The sequence below is a fragment of the Cherax quadricarinatus genome, chromosome 10 (genome assembly GCF_038502225.1).
Source record: "Cherax quadricarinatus isolate ZL_2023a chromosome 10, ASM3850222v1, whole genome shotgun sequence".
Classification (NCBI taxonomy): Eukaryota; Metazoa; Arthropoda; class Malacostraca; order Decapoda; family Parastacidae; genus Cherax; species Cherax quadricarinatus.
The window spans coordinates 26,646,754-26,662,910 of record NC_091301.1 but is presented as its reverse complement, the minus strand read 5'-3'; the positions used below and the strand labels follow the sequence as shown (position 1 = coordinate 26,662,910).

At 40.1% G+C, this 16,157-nt stretch overlaps 1 protein-coding gene across 2 annotated transcripts in view; it reads right to left on the bottom strand.

Moving 5' to 3' along the window:
• Positions 1–16,157, bottom strand: part of LOC128688002 (uncharacterized) — a 96,648-nt gene that overhangs the window by 37,378 nt on the left and 43,113 nt on the right. For both annotated transcript variants that reach the window (XM_053775655.2, XM_053775656.2), the window contains exons 3-5: positions 9,903–10,033; positions 7,592–7,691; positions 5,239–5,421 (exon numbers count right to left, since the gene is read on the bottom strand). In XM_053775655.2, coding sequence (XP_053631630.1) covers positions 5,239–5,421; positions 7,592–7,691; positions 9,903–10,033 — 414 coding nt within the window. The remainder of the gene's footprint in view (positions 1–5,238; positions 5,422–7,591; positions 7,692–9,902; positions 10,034–16,157) is intronic.

Genomic DNA, 16,157 nt, shown 5'->3' with positions numbered 1-16,157 from the left:
ATTACTTACCTTAAAATATCTGTAGTCTTAATGTAGAGTGAGAGGTGAGTAAACAAGTTTAAATGAATAAACGAGAGAGAGAATGAGAGTGTAGAAGGTTCACGAGTTATGTAAATAAACGTTGTTGTTGTTGTTGTTGTTGTTACCAGTCCGGACACAAATGGTTTTTGTTCACTCTGTCAAGCCGACCAGAAAAACATCTCATCTTTGTTAATTTATATGTTTATATGTTATGTAGCATGTTTATTATATAATTTTGAAAAAAAATCATAGATGGATTAAGCAAAATGTCTATATTAACATTTTATACACATTTAATGTGCCTCAGTGATTATTATTGTGTTACCATTATTAATATGGCATCTTCAAGACCAATTACACTCTTAATGAGTGGCTCTGAGACAGACAAGCAGACAGAAAGACACAGGTAGACAGAAAGACAGACACACAGGTAGAAAGAGACACACACAGGTAGACACACACAAGTAGACAAAGACAGACACACAGGTAGACACAGACACACAGGTAGACAGAAAGACACACAGGTAGACAGAAAGACAGACACACAGGTAGACAGAAAGACACAGACACAGGTAGACAGAAAGACAGACACAGGTAAACAGACACACAGGTAGACAGAAACACACACAGGTAGACAAAGACAGACATACAGGTAGACATAAAGACAGACACACAGGTAGACAAAGACAGACACACAGGTAGACATAAAGACAGACACACAGGTAGACAAAGACAGACACACAGGTAGACAGAAAGACAGACACACACAGGTAGACAAATAAACAGACACACAGAGATACAGACAGACACAGACATACAGGCAGACAGATACAGACAGGTTTATGTGCAACAGTGAAAACAAATAGAGAGTTCGAGAGTAAGAGCCTTTCTTGCCACAATCTCCAGTGCAAGATTCAGACTTCATCTTAGGAGCCATGGTGAAATTTACTGTCCAGTTAGTGCAGTTAATACAGTATGATGATGCTCATAGGGCAGGGTTACTCAAACTGATGCTGCCTGCATGACGCATTGCTGCTGCGAGTATCGTCAAATACTGTACAGCAGTGTGCATCAGCCAGCCCAGCCCAGCTGCCAGATGCACGGTTGTAAGTCGAGTGGACATATGTTGGGCAGGTCGTAAGTCGGATGGTAGGTGTACGTCTTACGAGCCACCGTGTTCAACGCATACATACTCAAATTCTAACGGCTTCAAATCAAGCAGAAGAAAGCTGGTAGGCCCACATGTGAGAGAGTGGGTCTGTGTGGTCAGTGTGCACCACATTAGAAAAATCCTTCAGCACACTGTGCATAATGAGAAAAAAAAAGACAGTTTTTTTTTTTTAATTAAAATGCCAACTTTGCGGTCTATTTCCGTATGGTATTTATGGTTGCATTCTCATTTTCTTGGTCTCATTTGATAGAATGGAAAACATATTATAGAAATAGAGGTGATTTTGATTGGTTTTACTATGAAAAGAACCTTGAAATGGAGCTCAAATTAGGGGAAATGTTTAGTTTTTGCCAATTTTCAAAAGTAAACACATGATGTCATTTTCCAATAAATGTCCAAGTAGCCATTCTAATATGAAGTCACGAATGGGTTGACATTATTTATACAATTATTACAATATTACTGTATAACAGTAAATCTTCTATTTTTTGTTTGAATAAAAATTCAAAATAGAAAGCAAGAGTAATATCAGAGGGGCCTGGAGACATGACTGATGAACAAAGACAATGTTACTTTAGAGCCAGGAATGTCTGCATTGTTCATTGTGGACCTTATTTTGAAATTGCCATTTTTTAATTTTCGTGAAATTGGCCAAATTGCAAATTTCTGACCACGTTATTGGGTAGATGAAAATGGTAAATGGGCAGTTTCTTGTACTCAATCGATAGAAGAAATGGAGTTCTAAAGAAATAACTGAGTTTCGACAACTGGAACAATGGAATTAGCCGAAAATATGGCTCAAAGTGGGCGAAATCGCCGATTCATAAATATGGCCGAGTTCGCTAACTTCGCGAGAGCGTAATTTTGTCAGTTTTCCATCAAATTTCGTTCTTTTGGTGTCATTACAATTGGGAAAAGACTCTCTATCATTTCGTAAGTATTTTTTTTTTCCGGAAATTTTGCAACACCAGGAGACACCTCAGGATTTGGGGTTGTGACAGTCAAGGGGTTAAGGCGCATGCATTGTACTTCCACCTCCAGGACACAAGTCCCGCTAACCGGTTTCCCTGAAACCCTTCACAAAATATTACCCTCCTCACACTCCAACAGCTCATCAGGTCCCAAAAACCATTCGTCTCCACTCACTCCTATCTAACATTTTTTTATTATTTATTTTATTATCACACTGGCCGATTCCCACCAAGGCAGGGTGGCCCGAAAAAGAAAAACTTTCACCATCATTCACTCCATCACTGCCTTGCCAGAAGGGTGCTTTACACTACAGTTTTTAAACTGCAACATTAACACCCCTCCTTCAGAGTGCAAGCACTGTACTTCCCATCTCCAGGACTCAAGTCCGGCCTGCCGGTTTCCCTGAACCTCTTCATAAATGTTACTTTGCTCACACTCCAACAGCACGTCAAGTATTAAAAACCATTCGTCTCCATTCACTCCTATCAAACACGCTCACGCACGCCTGCTGGAAGTCCAAGCCCCTCGCACACAAAACCTCCTTTACCCCCTCCCTCCAACCTTTCCTAGGCCGACCCCTACCCCGCCTTCCTTCCACTACAGACTGATACACTCTTGAAGTCATTCTGTTTCGCTCCATTCTCTCTACATGTCCGAACCACCTCAACAACCCTTCCTCAGCCCTCTGGACAACAGTTTTGGTAATCCCGCACCTCCTCCTAACTTCCAAACTACGAATTCTCTGCATTATATTCACACCACACATTGCCCTCAGACATGACATCTCCACTGCCTCCAGCCTTCTCCTCGCTGCAACATTCATCACCCATGCTTCACACCCATATAAGAGTGTTGGTAAAACTATACTCTCATACATTCCCCTCTTTGCCTCCAAGGACAAAGTTCTTTGTCTCCACAGACTCCTAAGTGCACCACTCACCCTTTTCCCCTCATCAATTCTATGATTCACCTCATCTTTCATAGACCCATCCGCTGAAACGTCCACTCCCAAATATCTGAATACATTCACCTCCTCCATACTCTCTCCCTCCAATCTGATATCCAATCTTTCATCACCTAATATTTTTGTTATCCTCATAACCTTACTCTTTCCTGTATTCACTTTTAATTTTCTTCTTTTGCACACCCTACCAAATTCATCCACCAATCTCTGCAACTTCTCTTCAGAATCTCCCAAGAGCACAGTGTCATCAGCAAAGAGCAACTGTGACAACTCCCACTTTATGTGTGATTCCTTATCTTTTAACTCCACGCCTCTTGTCAAGACCCTCGCATTTACTTCTCTTACAACCCCATCTATAAATATATTAAACAACCACGGTGACATCACACATCCCTGTCTAAGGCCTACTTTTACTGGGAAATAATCTCCCTCTTTCCTATGTACTCTAACTTGAGCCTCACTATCCTCGTAAAAACTCTTCACTGCTTTCAGTAACCTACCTCCTACACCATACACCTGCAACATCTGCCACATTGCCCCCCTATCCACCCTGTCACATGCCTTTTCCAAATCCATAAATGCCACAAAGACCTCTTTAGCCTTATCTAAATACTGTTCACTTATATGTTTCACTGTAAACACCTGGTCCACACACCCCCTACCTTTCCTAAAGCCTCCTTGTTCATCTGCTATCCTATTCTCAGTCTTACTTTTAATTCTTTCAATAATAACTCTACCATACACTTTACCAGGTATACTCAACAGACTTATCCCCCTATAATTTTTGCACTCTCTTTTGTCCCCTTTGCCTTTATACAAAGGAACTATGCATGCTCTCTGCCAATCCCTAGGTACCTTACCCTCTTCCATACATTTATTAAATAATTGCACCAACCACTCCAAAACTATATCCCCACCTGCTTTTAACATTTCTATCTTTATCCCATCAATCCCAGCTGCCTTACCCCCTTTCATTTTACCTACTGCCTCACGAACTTCCCCCACACTCACAACTGGCTCTTCCTCACTCCACTCCTACAAGATGTTATTCCTCCTTGCCCTATACACGAAATCACAGCTTCCCTATCTTCATCAACATTTAACAATTCCTCAAAATATTCCCTCCATCTTCCCAATACCTCTAACTCTCCATTTAATAACTCTCCTCTCCTATTTTTAACTGACAAATCCATTTGTTCTCTAGGCTTCCTTAACTTGTTAATCTCACTCCAAAACTTTTTCTTATTTTCAACAAAATTTGTTGATAACATCTCACCCACTCTCTCATTTGCTCTCTTTTTACATTGCTTCACCACTCTCTTAACCTCTCTCTATTTCTCCATATACTCTTCCCTCCTTGCATCACTTCTACTTTGTAAAAACTTCTCATATGCTAACTTTTTCTCCCTTACTACTCTCTTTACATCATCATTCCACCAATCGCTCCTCTTCCCTCCCGCACCCACTTTCCTGTAACCACAAACTTCTGCTGAACACTCTAACACTACATTTTTAAACCTACCCCATACCTCTTCGACCCCATTGCCTATGCTCACACTAATCAGGCTGCCCATCAACAGTCCTGGTCAGGGACCATGCCATGAAAGTAGTGAAGGTTTTCCAGGTAATTTATATCCAATATACATCATTTATATTTTTCAAACTCAACAAGGCAGGGAAACAAAAATAAAAAAACACATTCTCTATCATTTATTCAATAGCCATCTTTCTAGACATGTGTTAACATCACAATCAGATTACCCAGCTAACTGGTTTTCCATGAATCTCTTCTTAAAAGATGCCTTGCTTACACTCTTAAAAGCACGTCCATTAAAAACCGCTTGTATCCATTCACTCCTATCTAATTCGCTCACACAATACTGCTGGATGCTCAAGCCCCTAAAACTCAAAAGCCTCCATTACCCCATACCTCCAATCATTTCTGGGATGACCATTATCCCTCCTACCTTCCATCCTTTTCATCAACCTACCCATCTCCATCCTCTCTACATGCCCAAACCACCTCAATAACTTTTCCTCAACCCTTTGAATTATACCTTGGTAGTCATTTTAATAATAAATGTACGCAAATCATCTATGTTTCTCAAACCTGCAAAATCTCAATATTGGTTGCCAGCATCACATCTTCAGATGGAAAGGACTGACCAGATGACCTCCAGCTGGTGGATGGTGGTGTAAAAGTTGTTGGCAAGAGATTCGGAGCCAACACTATTGCTAGGTTATGTGCATCCATAAGGTTGCTCCCACTTGCTGCTACAACATCTGAAAAAAACTATGACGACAATATGTATTAACATTATGTCTACATCTGTGAAATCATTAATTCTTTTTTTTTTTTAACCCATCGGCCACCTCCTACCGAGACAGGGTGACCCAAAAAAGAAACTTTCACCATCACTTACTCAATCAATGTCTTTGCAGAGGTGCCCAGATATGACAATTTAGATGTCACTCCAAACAGCCAATATCCCAAACTCCTTTAAAGTGCAGGCATTGTACTTCCCACCCCCAGGACTCAAGTCTGGCTAACCTGGTTCCCTGAATCCCTTCACAAAATATTACCCTGCTCACATTCCAACAGCTCGTCAGGTCGCAAAAACCATTGATCTCCATTCACTCCAACATGTTCACACATGCCTGCTGCATGTCCAAGCCCCTTGCACACAAAACCTCTTTTACCCTTACCTGCACCCTTTCCTAGGACGACCCCTACTCCTCCACTACAGATTTATACACCCTCCAAGTCATTCTAGTTTGCTCCATCCTTTCTAAATAACCAAACCACCTCTGAATATTACTATTTGTAACTCCACACCTCCTCCTAATTTCCACACTATGAATTCTCTGCATAATATTCACACCACACATTGTCCTTAGACATGACATCTCCACTGCCTCCAGCCTCCTCCTCACTGCAGCATTCACACCCCCCCCCCCCCATGCTTCACACCCATACAAGTGTGTTGGTACCACAATACTCTCGTATATCCCCTTCTTTGCCTCCATGGGTAACATTTTTTGTCTCCACAGATACCTCAATGCACCAATAATTTTTTTTAACACACTGGCCATCTTCCACTGAGGCAGGGTGACCTGGAAAAGATGAAACATTTTTCACCATTATTCACTATCACCATCTTACCAGGAGGCATACCAACATTATTGCTCAGATGCCCCTCCAAACTGAAATATCCTCACCCTTCCTTCAGAGTGCAGGCACTGTACTTTCCATCTTCAGGATTCAAGTCTGGTAAGCTACTTTCCACTGAATCCCTTCATAAATGTTACCTTGCTCACACTCCTACAGCACAAAAAGTCATGAAAACAATTTTCCTATGCTCCAGTTGGATGTCCAAGCCCCTCATGCACAAAACCTTTATCACTCCCTCCAACCTTTCCTAGGATGACCCCTACCCCTCCAAAACAGATTTATACATCCTTCTAGTTATCCTATCTTGCACCATCCTTTCTGAATGTCCCAACACTCCAAACCTACCTACTATACCATTTACAACTGTCTCACCCACTTGAGCACTTAGGCCCCCTTCAACAATTCTCTCAAAACTCCCTAAGTGTTCACTTAGCACTGAAAATCTTTCTTTTCCCTACATGCCTCTTACCTCCAGGTACTTTGACCCTTATGCTAACCCACTTCTCGCATCCCACCTATATTCTCACTCACATAAAATTCTTGAGTTTGTACACTTATAAGCCCTCTTCTTTTCCGTAAGTGCTCATTTAATATTACCATCACTCCTTCCTTAGCTCTGATTTTCTCAGATATACCAGACTTAATTCACTTATCCCTTCCAAATGAAATTCTCCTACCTCTTTTAGTTTTGTTTCATTTAGTGCTAGGATATCCAACTTCTTTTCATTCATAACATTAAAAATCAATTATTTTTTATTTATACTACATCAGTGCACATTCAAACACTAATTTAAAAATTCTCTTCTTTGACTTTTGGTAAGTGAATACAGGAGTTACTAGCCCTTGCTCCTGGCATTTTAAATGCTTTTTACAACACCCACAATTTACTGGAAAAAAATTCTAGCCCACTGCCTACTGTAATGGTATGTCGGCCCACTTGTTTGCAAGTAATATATGAAAAAAAAAAAAAAAAGAGACTGCTATTTTGTACACCTTATGCTACAATTATGAAGTAATGACACAGAATTTTTTTTATTCTATATCTCTTCTAAGCAGATGTATACAACAATTACAAACATGTATTGGACAGTTTTTAAAAAGTTTTCATCTTTATGAACAGAAAACTGGAACTAAGGGAGAGCTGTAGATGCCCACGACTCTAGACATTTGGTGTGTGACTAAAACTCACTAGTCAAACACCATCCATTCCAACAACTCATAATAAAAACTTTAAAAATAAAGCTTTCTGTAATAGACAAAATTCTGTGCTAAGAAATTTTTTTTAACTTACATCCATCAGGTATAACAGTGTATCTCTATGAGTTTGAGGCAACAGCAATGTGCAGAGAATAATAGCATCAAGTCTGGTTTCCTGTGCCAAATCCATACTTCTGTAATGAAAAAGGAAAAAAAATATACATTAGATTTATCAGCACGAAATGGTTCTGATAGCAATGTTGAAGAATGTATAAATCCACCTTATTTTTCTATGCTCTATTTAATTTTCTATACTTCTATTAATGAATACTGTATTCCCTAAATGAAATCCTGAGAGTTCTGCACTCTTAAAGCAACCAGGGCTGTGCAAAGTATCGGAGGTAATCAGGTAATTTTGACGATATTAACCAAAGAGTGAGGAGTGGTCAATTCTGATGGTACTGGTAGGTGTTAGCCAATTACAATGGTATCAGTATCAGCCTAAAATTGAGTATCAGTATTGGCAGAACTTTTGGTATCATCCAATCACTACTTAAAGCCTGACCCAAAATCATTTTAAAGAGCTGGAAGTACATACTCAGCATCAAAACATTAAAATTAAAATTAAAATTTAATACACCTGGCAGTACTGAAGCCGAATTCCTGTTACCCATTTCCTTCTACCTTGAAAAACTTTGTCTATAATCCAGTAACTGAGTGGGATGTGGAAGGTTGTGTAGCAGTAGGGAAGCTGGAGGAATCTGGGGAGGGCCAGGCAAAGCAAGGTGATGCTTGCAAGGTGAGGTGCGAGCTAACGTTCAGGGCCTTGGGCGATTTACTTATTTCACTAATTAGAAAGCATTAAACCCATAGGGGGGTCATACAATGCCTGGCAATGGGTTCAATTTAAGGAAAGAGAGAATGACTCCAGTTCCTTGGATCAAAAGCCCTTCACTGGCATCAAAGCACCCCTGCCCCTTGAAGAATGGAGGAAGGGGGTTCATAGGTGAGTTTTGTAACCTATGAGTAAATACCAAGTTCTCAGCCAGCCAAGGATGCAAGAGCTAGAGGAAGTACACTGGCTGTGGTATCAGCTGAAATATGATGAAGGATGGAGCTGCCTTACGTATAGTTGGATGACCTGTGAAAAAGCTAAAGAATTAAACAGAAAAAATGAACATAAATACAATTTACATTTTTTAATGATTCGCTTAACTCAAAAACCTTCATGGTATTAAAGATTAGTGAAAAATAAATCAACAAATATTCATGATTATGGAAGTAAATTTGATAATTTGGCAACCAAGCACTGATTAACAGCAGACCAAATATTTAATGCAGATGAGACTGGATTACATTGACATGTGTTACTTAGCAGAACTCTCACATCATGGTAGATTTCTAAATTAACTTCTAAATTGTGTAAATGCTACTAGTACGCAATCTTTCAAATTATTAGTACACTAACAGATAAAAGCATGAGGTGTAAAAGTTTTAAAAGCATGAAACAGTTTTAAGTCATACATAATGCTCAGAAAAATGCTTGTATGAAAAAAGTGCTATTTAAATTATCGTTATTATATTCACGAAGCGATAAACCCGCAGGGGTTATACAGCACCTGGGAAATGAGATATAATGAGGTTTGATCCAAGGAAAGGGAGAATAGCTCCAATTCCTCTAATCCAGAGTCCTTTACCAGCATCAAAGCACACCCCCATCCCCTCCTCTTCAGAGGATCAGTTCTACAAGATTACTGTACTTTGAAAACCAAAATGAAGCTCTACTTTTCAACATGTTCATGATAGCTAATAGAAGGAAAATAAGACAATAACCACATGAGATCATAATATAAACATACTGTATAAGATGATAAAAAGATTTCAGAGGACTATCTACAGGAAGAACAAGGGGCCACAATTATATACATAAAAAATGTTGATGTAATGATTCTAGAATCTTTTCTTCAAACTGTGGTAGACTATTGGAATGGGATCCAGCAGGACGTACATGCTACCACCACTGTTAACTTAGTTAAATTAAATGACAATTAGTGAATATGGGAAACCATAATAGCTCTGCTCCTCAAATTACAAATATGAAGAGGGTCTCAACACACAATCTCAAATTACACACCCATGCTAACAAATGGGATACTTATGCACCCATTAAAATTTTACAACTCCCAAGCAGCAGCATTAACTATCCTTTGTGCTACTGTATGGTTTTTCTATACACAAAACTTCTTTTCAAGTTGAACCAGGAACAACTCATTTGTGAGTTTAACCAGAAACACAATTTGTTTGTGAGCTGAACTTCCCCAACTACAAGTAATGACAAACAGGTAATGAGTCATAAGGCATATAATTATTTAATCTTCAACATTCTGTTCTCAAGCAAAACTAACTTGACAATCCTGGAGTGAACATCAGATGATAAAATTGGGTCAGGCAGAGACCGCAAAAACTGCTTGAGGAGGCATGCACCATCTATCACATGAACACTGCTCGGAAGACTGCTCCCAGTGTCTATTAACTTCTGTAAAAGCAGTAAGTGATTTTTATATCAAATATTTTATAATGCCTCAAAAGTTGGAGAGTAATATACATAAATACAATTTATACAAAAAAATACTTTTTGTATATGTATGAATGGTATTAATATGCTGTTTTTAACACTCCAGCTGTCTCCCACTGAGATAGGGTGGCCCACCAAAAGTTAACTAATTCATCACCAGTGAATGAATGATGGTGAATGTGTTTCCCCTTTTAATTGTTACCCCACCTTAGTGGAGACAACCAGTGTACTAAAAGTTAAAAATATTCACACACACAAATACCATTCATACATACACAAATATATATGCACACACACACCATTCATACAATACAATTACAAGTTCTCAAATACTTATTACTATAACTATAAAAATTATCATTACCCTACTTCCTATTTTAACTCTCTTGCTGCCTCTCACATCAATCTACGTTACTGATGCCAGTGTTGCTCATGTAGATCTACGTTTGAAGCATAGTGCCCTCCAATATGCAGTGAGCAGTAACTTTTGGACTAAACATACACACACACACACAAAAAAAAAAAAAAAATAGGCCTGTACAGTAGGTGCGCATGGTACAAAAAAAATCCTGCCCCATGTAGTGCAAGATGGGAAAAGCAAACCTCTGTGCTTGTATTTGGTTTAATGAAGAAAGTTTGAAGTGTTTATTGGATGTTTCTTGGAATCAATTGATAGAATGGAAGGCATACTATTGAAACAGATTATTTTTGTTGGTTTCAGACTCAAAGTAGCTTGAAATACACCTTAAAGTGGCAGAAATATTAAACTTTTGGCAAATTTTCCAACTCTCTTGGTCTGTTTTACGGGTTTTTACTAAATCTGGTTCAATTATTGGCACAGCTTAAATCATGACCAATAATTCTTGATTATATATATTTTTTTTAACACACTGGCCATCTTCCACCAAGGCAGGGTGACCCAAAACAAGACACGCTTTCCCCATCACACAAAATCGCTGTCTTCGCAGAGGCGCCCAGATATGACAGCTTAGACGTCATTCCAAACAGCCAATATCCCAAACCCCTCCTTTAAAGTGCAGGCAGTGTACTTCCCACCTCTAAGACTCTGGCTAACCGGTTTCCCTAAATCCCTTCACATAATATTATCCTGCTCACACTCTAACAGCTCATCAGGTCCCAAAAACCATTCATCTCCATTCACACCTATCTAACAGGATCACACATGCCCACTGCATGTCCAGGCCCCTTGCACACAAAATCTCTTTTACCCCCTCCCTCCATCCTTTCCTAGGATGACCCCTACCCTTCATCCCCTCCACTACAGATTTTTTTTTAACACATTGGCCATCTCCCACCAAGGTAGGGTGCACCCCCCCCCCAAAAAAAAATTCACTATCAGTCAACACTTTCACCATCACTCATACATAATCACTGTCTTTGCAGAGGCGCCCAGATACGACAGTTTAGATATTCACTCCAAACTGCAAATATCCCAAACCCCTCATTTAAAGTGCAGGCATTGTACTTCCCATTTCCAAGACTCAACACCGGCTAACCGGTTTCCCTGAATCATTGAAAAAGTCACACTAACCAGGGGAGGAGCAGGACGGCTATATATAGGCAGGAAGAGGTGGTGGTGGTGGTAGTAGTAGTAGTAGTAGTAGTAGTAGTAGTAGTAGTAGTAGTAGTAGTAGTAGTAGTAGTAGTAGTAGTAGTAGTAGTAGTAGTAATAGTAGTAGTAGTAGTAGTAGTAGTAGTAGTAGTAGTAGTAGTAGTAGTAGTAGTAGTAGTAGTAGTAGTAGTAGTAGTAGTAGTAGTAGTAGTAGTAGTAGTAGTAGTAGTAGTAGTAGTAGTAGTAGTAGTAGTAGTAGTAGTAGTAGTAGTAGTAGTAGTAGTAGTAGTAGTAGTAGTAGTATTAGTAGTAGTAGTAGTAGTAGTAGTAGTAGTAGTAGTAGTAGTAGTAGTAGTAGTAGTAGTAGTAGTAGTAGTAGTAGTAGTAGTAGTAGTAGTAGTAGTACAAGAGTTGTATATAATACCGACAAGATGAAATTAGGACACATGCACAACACCCGGGCATCCCCATCATAGACGTTTCGCCATCCAGCCAGCCACTGGATGGCGAAACGTCCACAACAAAGACAACCAGATGCCGCACATGTATCTTAATTTCATCAGTAGTTGTAGTAGTAGTAGTAGAAGAAGAGGTAGTAGTAGTGGTAGTGGTAGAAGTGGGAAATAAAAAGGACGAGCCAGTCAAAAACAAAGGAAGGGGAGCACTGCAAGAGAGCTAGATGCCCACAGAGGGAGAGCAAGCGCACAGAGGTGCGTGAAAGGGAAGTGGTGAAATAAATGAAGAAGGAACAGAAACACGAGACAGGAGAGAGAAAGACAACCCAGAGGAGAAAAGGAAAGAGGAAAGGGGAAGAGGAAGAAGAAGAAAAAGAAAAAGAAAAAATGAGGATTCAGGTTAAGTCACGGGTGTTCTGAAGATAGGAGCATTTTACAATGTAGTGGGAGAGGAAGGCATCTACAGAGATAAAGCCAGGGCTAAGGTTCATACAAGGAAAGTTGTGTATTAGAGAGGATTCAACTAGACGGCGACTGTTCGAGTTGGAAGTAGGGAAGACAGTTTTAGCAGAAGACCAGTCAATAGGATGGCTACGATCTCTGACGTGACAGAAAAGAGCATTGTTAGTGTCGGCAAGCCTAACACTATTTTTGTGCTCCCTAAGTCTGTCAGAAAGAGATCGACCAGTTTCTCCGAAGTACTGAAGAGGACAGGAGGAGCAAGAAATAGAGTAGACACCAGGAACATCTGTAGAGGGAGGAAAGGTATGAACGAGATTAGTGCGAAGAGTGTTAGTCTGGCGGAAGGTAAGCTTGATGTCTAAGGGACGGAGAGAATTGTTGAGATTAGAAAGACCGGAAATGTAGGGAAGGCAGAGGATAGATGAGTTCTCATGAGTAGAGAGTTTGGGAGAGAAGAAATTGCGTTTAGCACGTGAGAGGGCAGAGTCTATGAAATGGGAAGGGTAGCCAAGACGGGAGAACGAATTATGAAGAGTGGAAATTTCTGCTGGAAGGAACTGAGGATCACAGATGCGGAGGGCACAGAGAAAGAGGGAGATAAGAACACTTTTCTTGACAGGGGAAGCATGATAGGAAAAGTAGTGAATATACATGCCACTGTGCATAGGTTTACGGTAAACGGAAAAGGAAAAACCTGTATCTGAGCGGTGGACATGGACATCAAGGAAAGGAAGCAAGGAATTAGATTCCCATTCAGCTTTAAACTTAATGGAAGGGGCAAGATTATTAAGAGCTTCAAGAAAAGGTTGGAAGAGACTGGAGTCATGAGGCCACAGAGCAAAGATGTCATCCACATAGCGGAGCCAGAGTGAAGGTTGCACATCGAGGGTAGGAAGAAGAACAGTCTCGAAGTATTCCATGTAAAGATTAGCAAGGACAGGAGAGAGAGGAGAGCCCATAGCGACACCGAAGGTTTGAGAATATTTCCCTTGGAAGGAAAAGGAGTTAGAGTCCACACAGAGGCGGATCAGATCAAGAAAGACATCAGTGGGGATAGGGAGATGAAGAAACCCTTCATGGGCTTCGTCTCTGTAGATGCCTTCCTCTCCCACTACATTGTAAAATGCTCCAATCTTCAGAACACCCGTGACTTAACCTGAATCCTCATTTTTTCTTTTTCTTTTTCTTCTTCTTCCTCTTCCCCTTTCCTCTTTCCTTTTCTCCTCTGGGTTGTCTTTCTCTCTCCTGTCTCGTGTTTCTGTTCCTTCTTCATTTATTTCACCACTTCCCTTTCACGCACCTCTGTGCGCTTGCTCTCCCTCTGTGGGCATCTAGCTCTCTTGCAGTGCTCCCCTTTATTTGTTTTTGACTGGCTCATCCTTTTTATTTCCCACTTCTACCACTACCACTACTACTACCTCTTCTTCTACTACTACTACAACTACTGATGAAATTAAGACACATGTGCGGCGTCTGGTTGTCTTTGTTGTGGACGTTTCGCCATCCAGTGGCTGGCTGGATGGCGAAACGTCAATGATGGGGATGCCCGGGTGTTGTGCATGTGTCTTAATTTCATCTTGTCGGTATTATATACAACTCTTGTACTACTACTACTACTACCACCACCTCTTCCTGCCTATATATAGCCGTCCTGCTCCTCCTCTGGTTAGTGTGACTTTGTCAATGGTCCAAGTCGGACCGAAACGTCGTCATAAGCTTCTCTCTTTTATGTGCGGGTTATTTGTGTATCGTTCCAGTCACGGTATTGTGCCCTTTTTGTTATTCCCTGAATCCCTTCACAAAATATTACCCTGCTCACAAACCAACAGCTCATCAGTCAGATCCCAAAAACCATTCATCTCCATTCACTCCTATCTAACACGTTCACGCACGCTTGCTGGAAATCCAAGCCCCTTGCCCACAAAACCTCCTTTACCCCCTTCCTCCCCCCTTTTCGAGGACGACCCCTACTCCGTCTTCCTTCCCTTCTCCAAGTCATTATACTGTGTTCCATTCTCTCTAAATGACCAAAGCACCTCAACAACCCCTCATCAGCCCTCTGACTAATACTTTTAGTAACTCCACATCTCCTCCTTATTTCCACACTACAAATTCTCTGCATAATATTTACACCAAACATTGCCCTTAGACAGGATATCTCCACTGCCTTCAGCTGCCTCCTCACTGCAGCATTTACAACCCAAGCTTCACACCCATATAAGAGTGTTGTACCACTATACTTTCGTACATTCCCTTCTTTGCCTCCATGGATAATGTTTTTTGTCTCCACAGATACCTAAACACAGCACTCACCTTTTTTCTTTCATAAACTCTATGGTTAACCTCATCCTTCATAAATTCATCCGCTGACAAGTTAACTCCAAATATTTGAAAACATTCACTTCTTCCATACTCCCTCTCTCCAATGTGATATCCAATTTTTCTTTATCTAAATCGTTTGATACTCTCATCACCTTACTCTTTTCGATATTCACTTTCAACTTTCTACCTTTACACACCCTCCCAAACTCATCCGCTAACCTTAGTAAATTTTCTTTAGAATCTCCCAAAAGGACAGTATCGTCAGCAAAAAGTTACCATGTCAACTCCTATTTTGTATTTGATTCCCCATAATTTAATCCCACCCCTCTCCCCAACATCCAAGCATTTACATCTTGTACAACCCTATATATTAAACAACCCCAATATATTAAACAACCATGGTGACATTACACATCCCTGTCTAACACCTACTTTTACTGGGAAGTAGTCTCCCTCTCTCCTACACACCCTAACCTGAGCCTCACTATCCTCATAAAAACTCTTTACAGTATTTAGCAACTTACTACCTATTTCATACACTTGCAATATCTGCCACATTGCTCCCTTATCCACTCTATCATATGCCTTTTCTAAATCCTTAAATGCAATGAAAATTTCCTACCTTTATCTAAATACTGTTCACATATATGCTTCACTGTAAACACTTGTTCTACACATCCCCTACCCATTCTAAAGCCTCCTTGCTCATCTGCAATCCTGCTCTCTGTCTTACCTCTAATTCTTTCAATAATAACCTTAATGTACACTTTTCCTGGTATACTCAGTAAACTTATTCCCCTATTACTTTTACAGTCTCTTTTGTCCCCCTTCCCTTTATATACAGGAACTATACATGCTCTATGCCAATCCCTAGGTACCTTCCCCTCTTTCATATATTTATTAAACAAAAATACCAACTACTTCAACACTATATCCCCCCCCCCCCTGCTTTTAACATTTCTATCTTGATCCTGTCAATTCCAGCTGCTTTACCCCCTTTCATTCTATGAAATGCCACATGCACCTCCCCCACACTTGCATCCTGCTCTTCTTCACTCCTTAACCCGTAAACGGTCCAAGCAGATCTACGTTCACATGCGTAGTACTCCAAAAGTAGATCTACGTTTTTTTTTACATATTTTCAAATATACATATAAAAAAAAGGTAGATCAAAGTTTTTTACACGCTTTCAAATGTAAAAAAAAAAAAATCTACTATTTTTACATACTATCAAATGTTGAAAAAACGTATATATACGTTTGGACCGTTTACG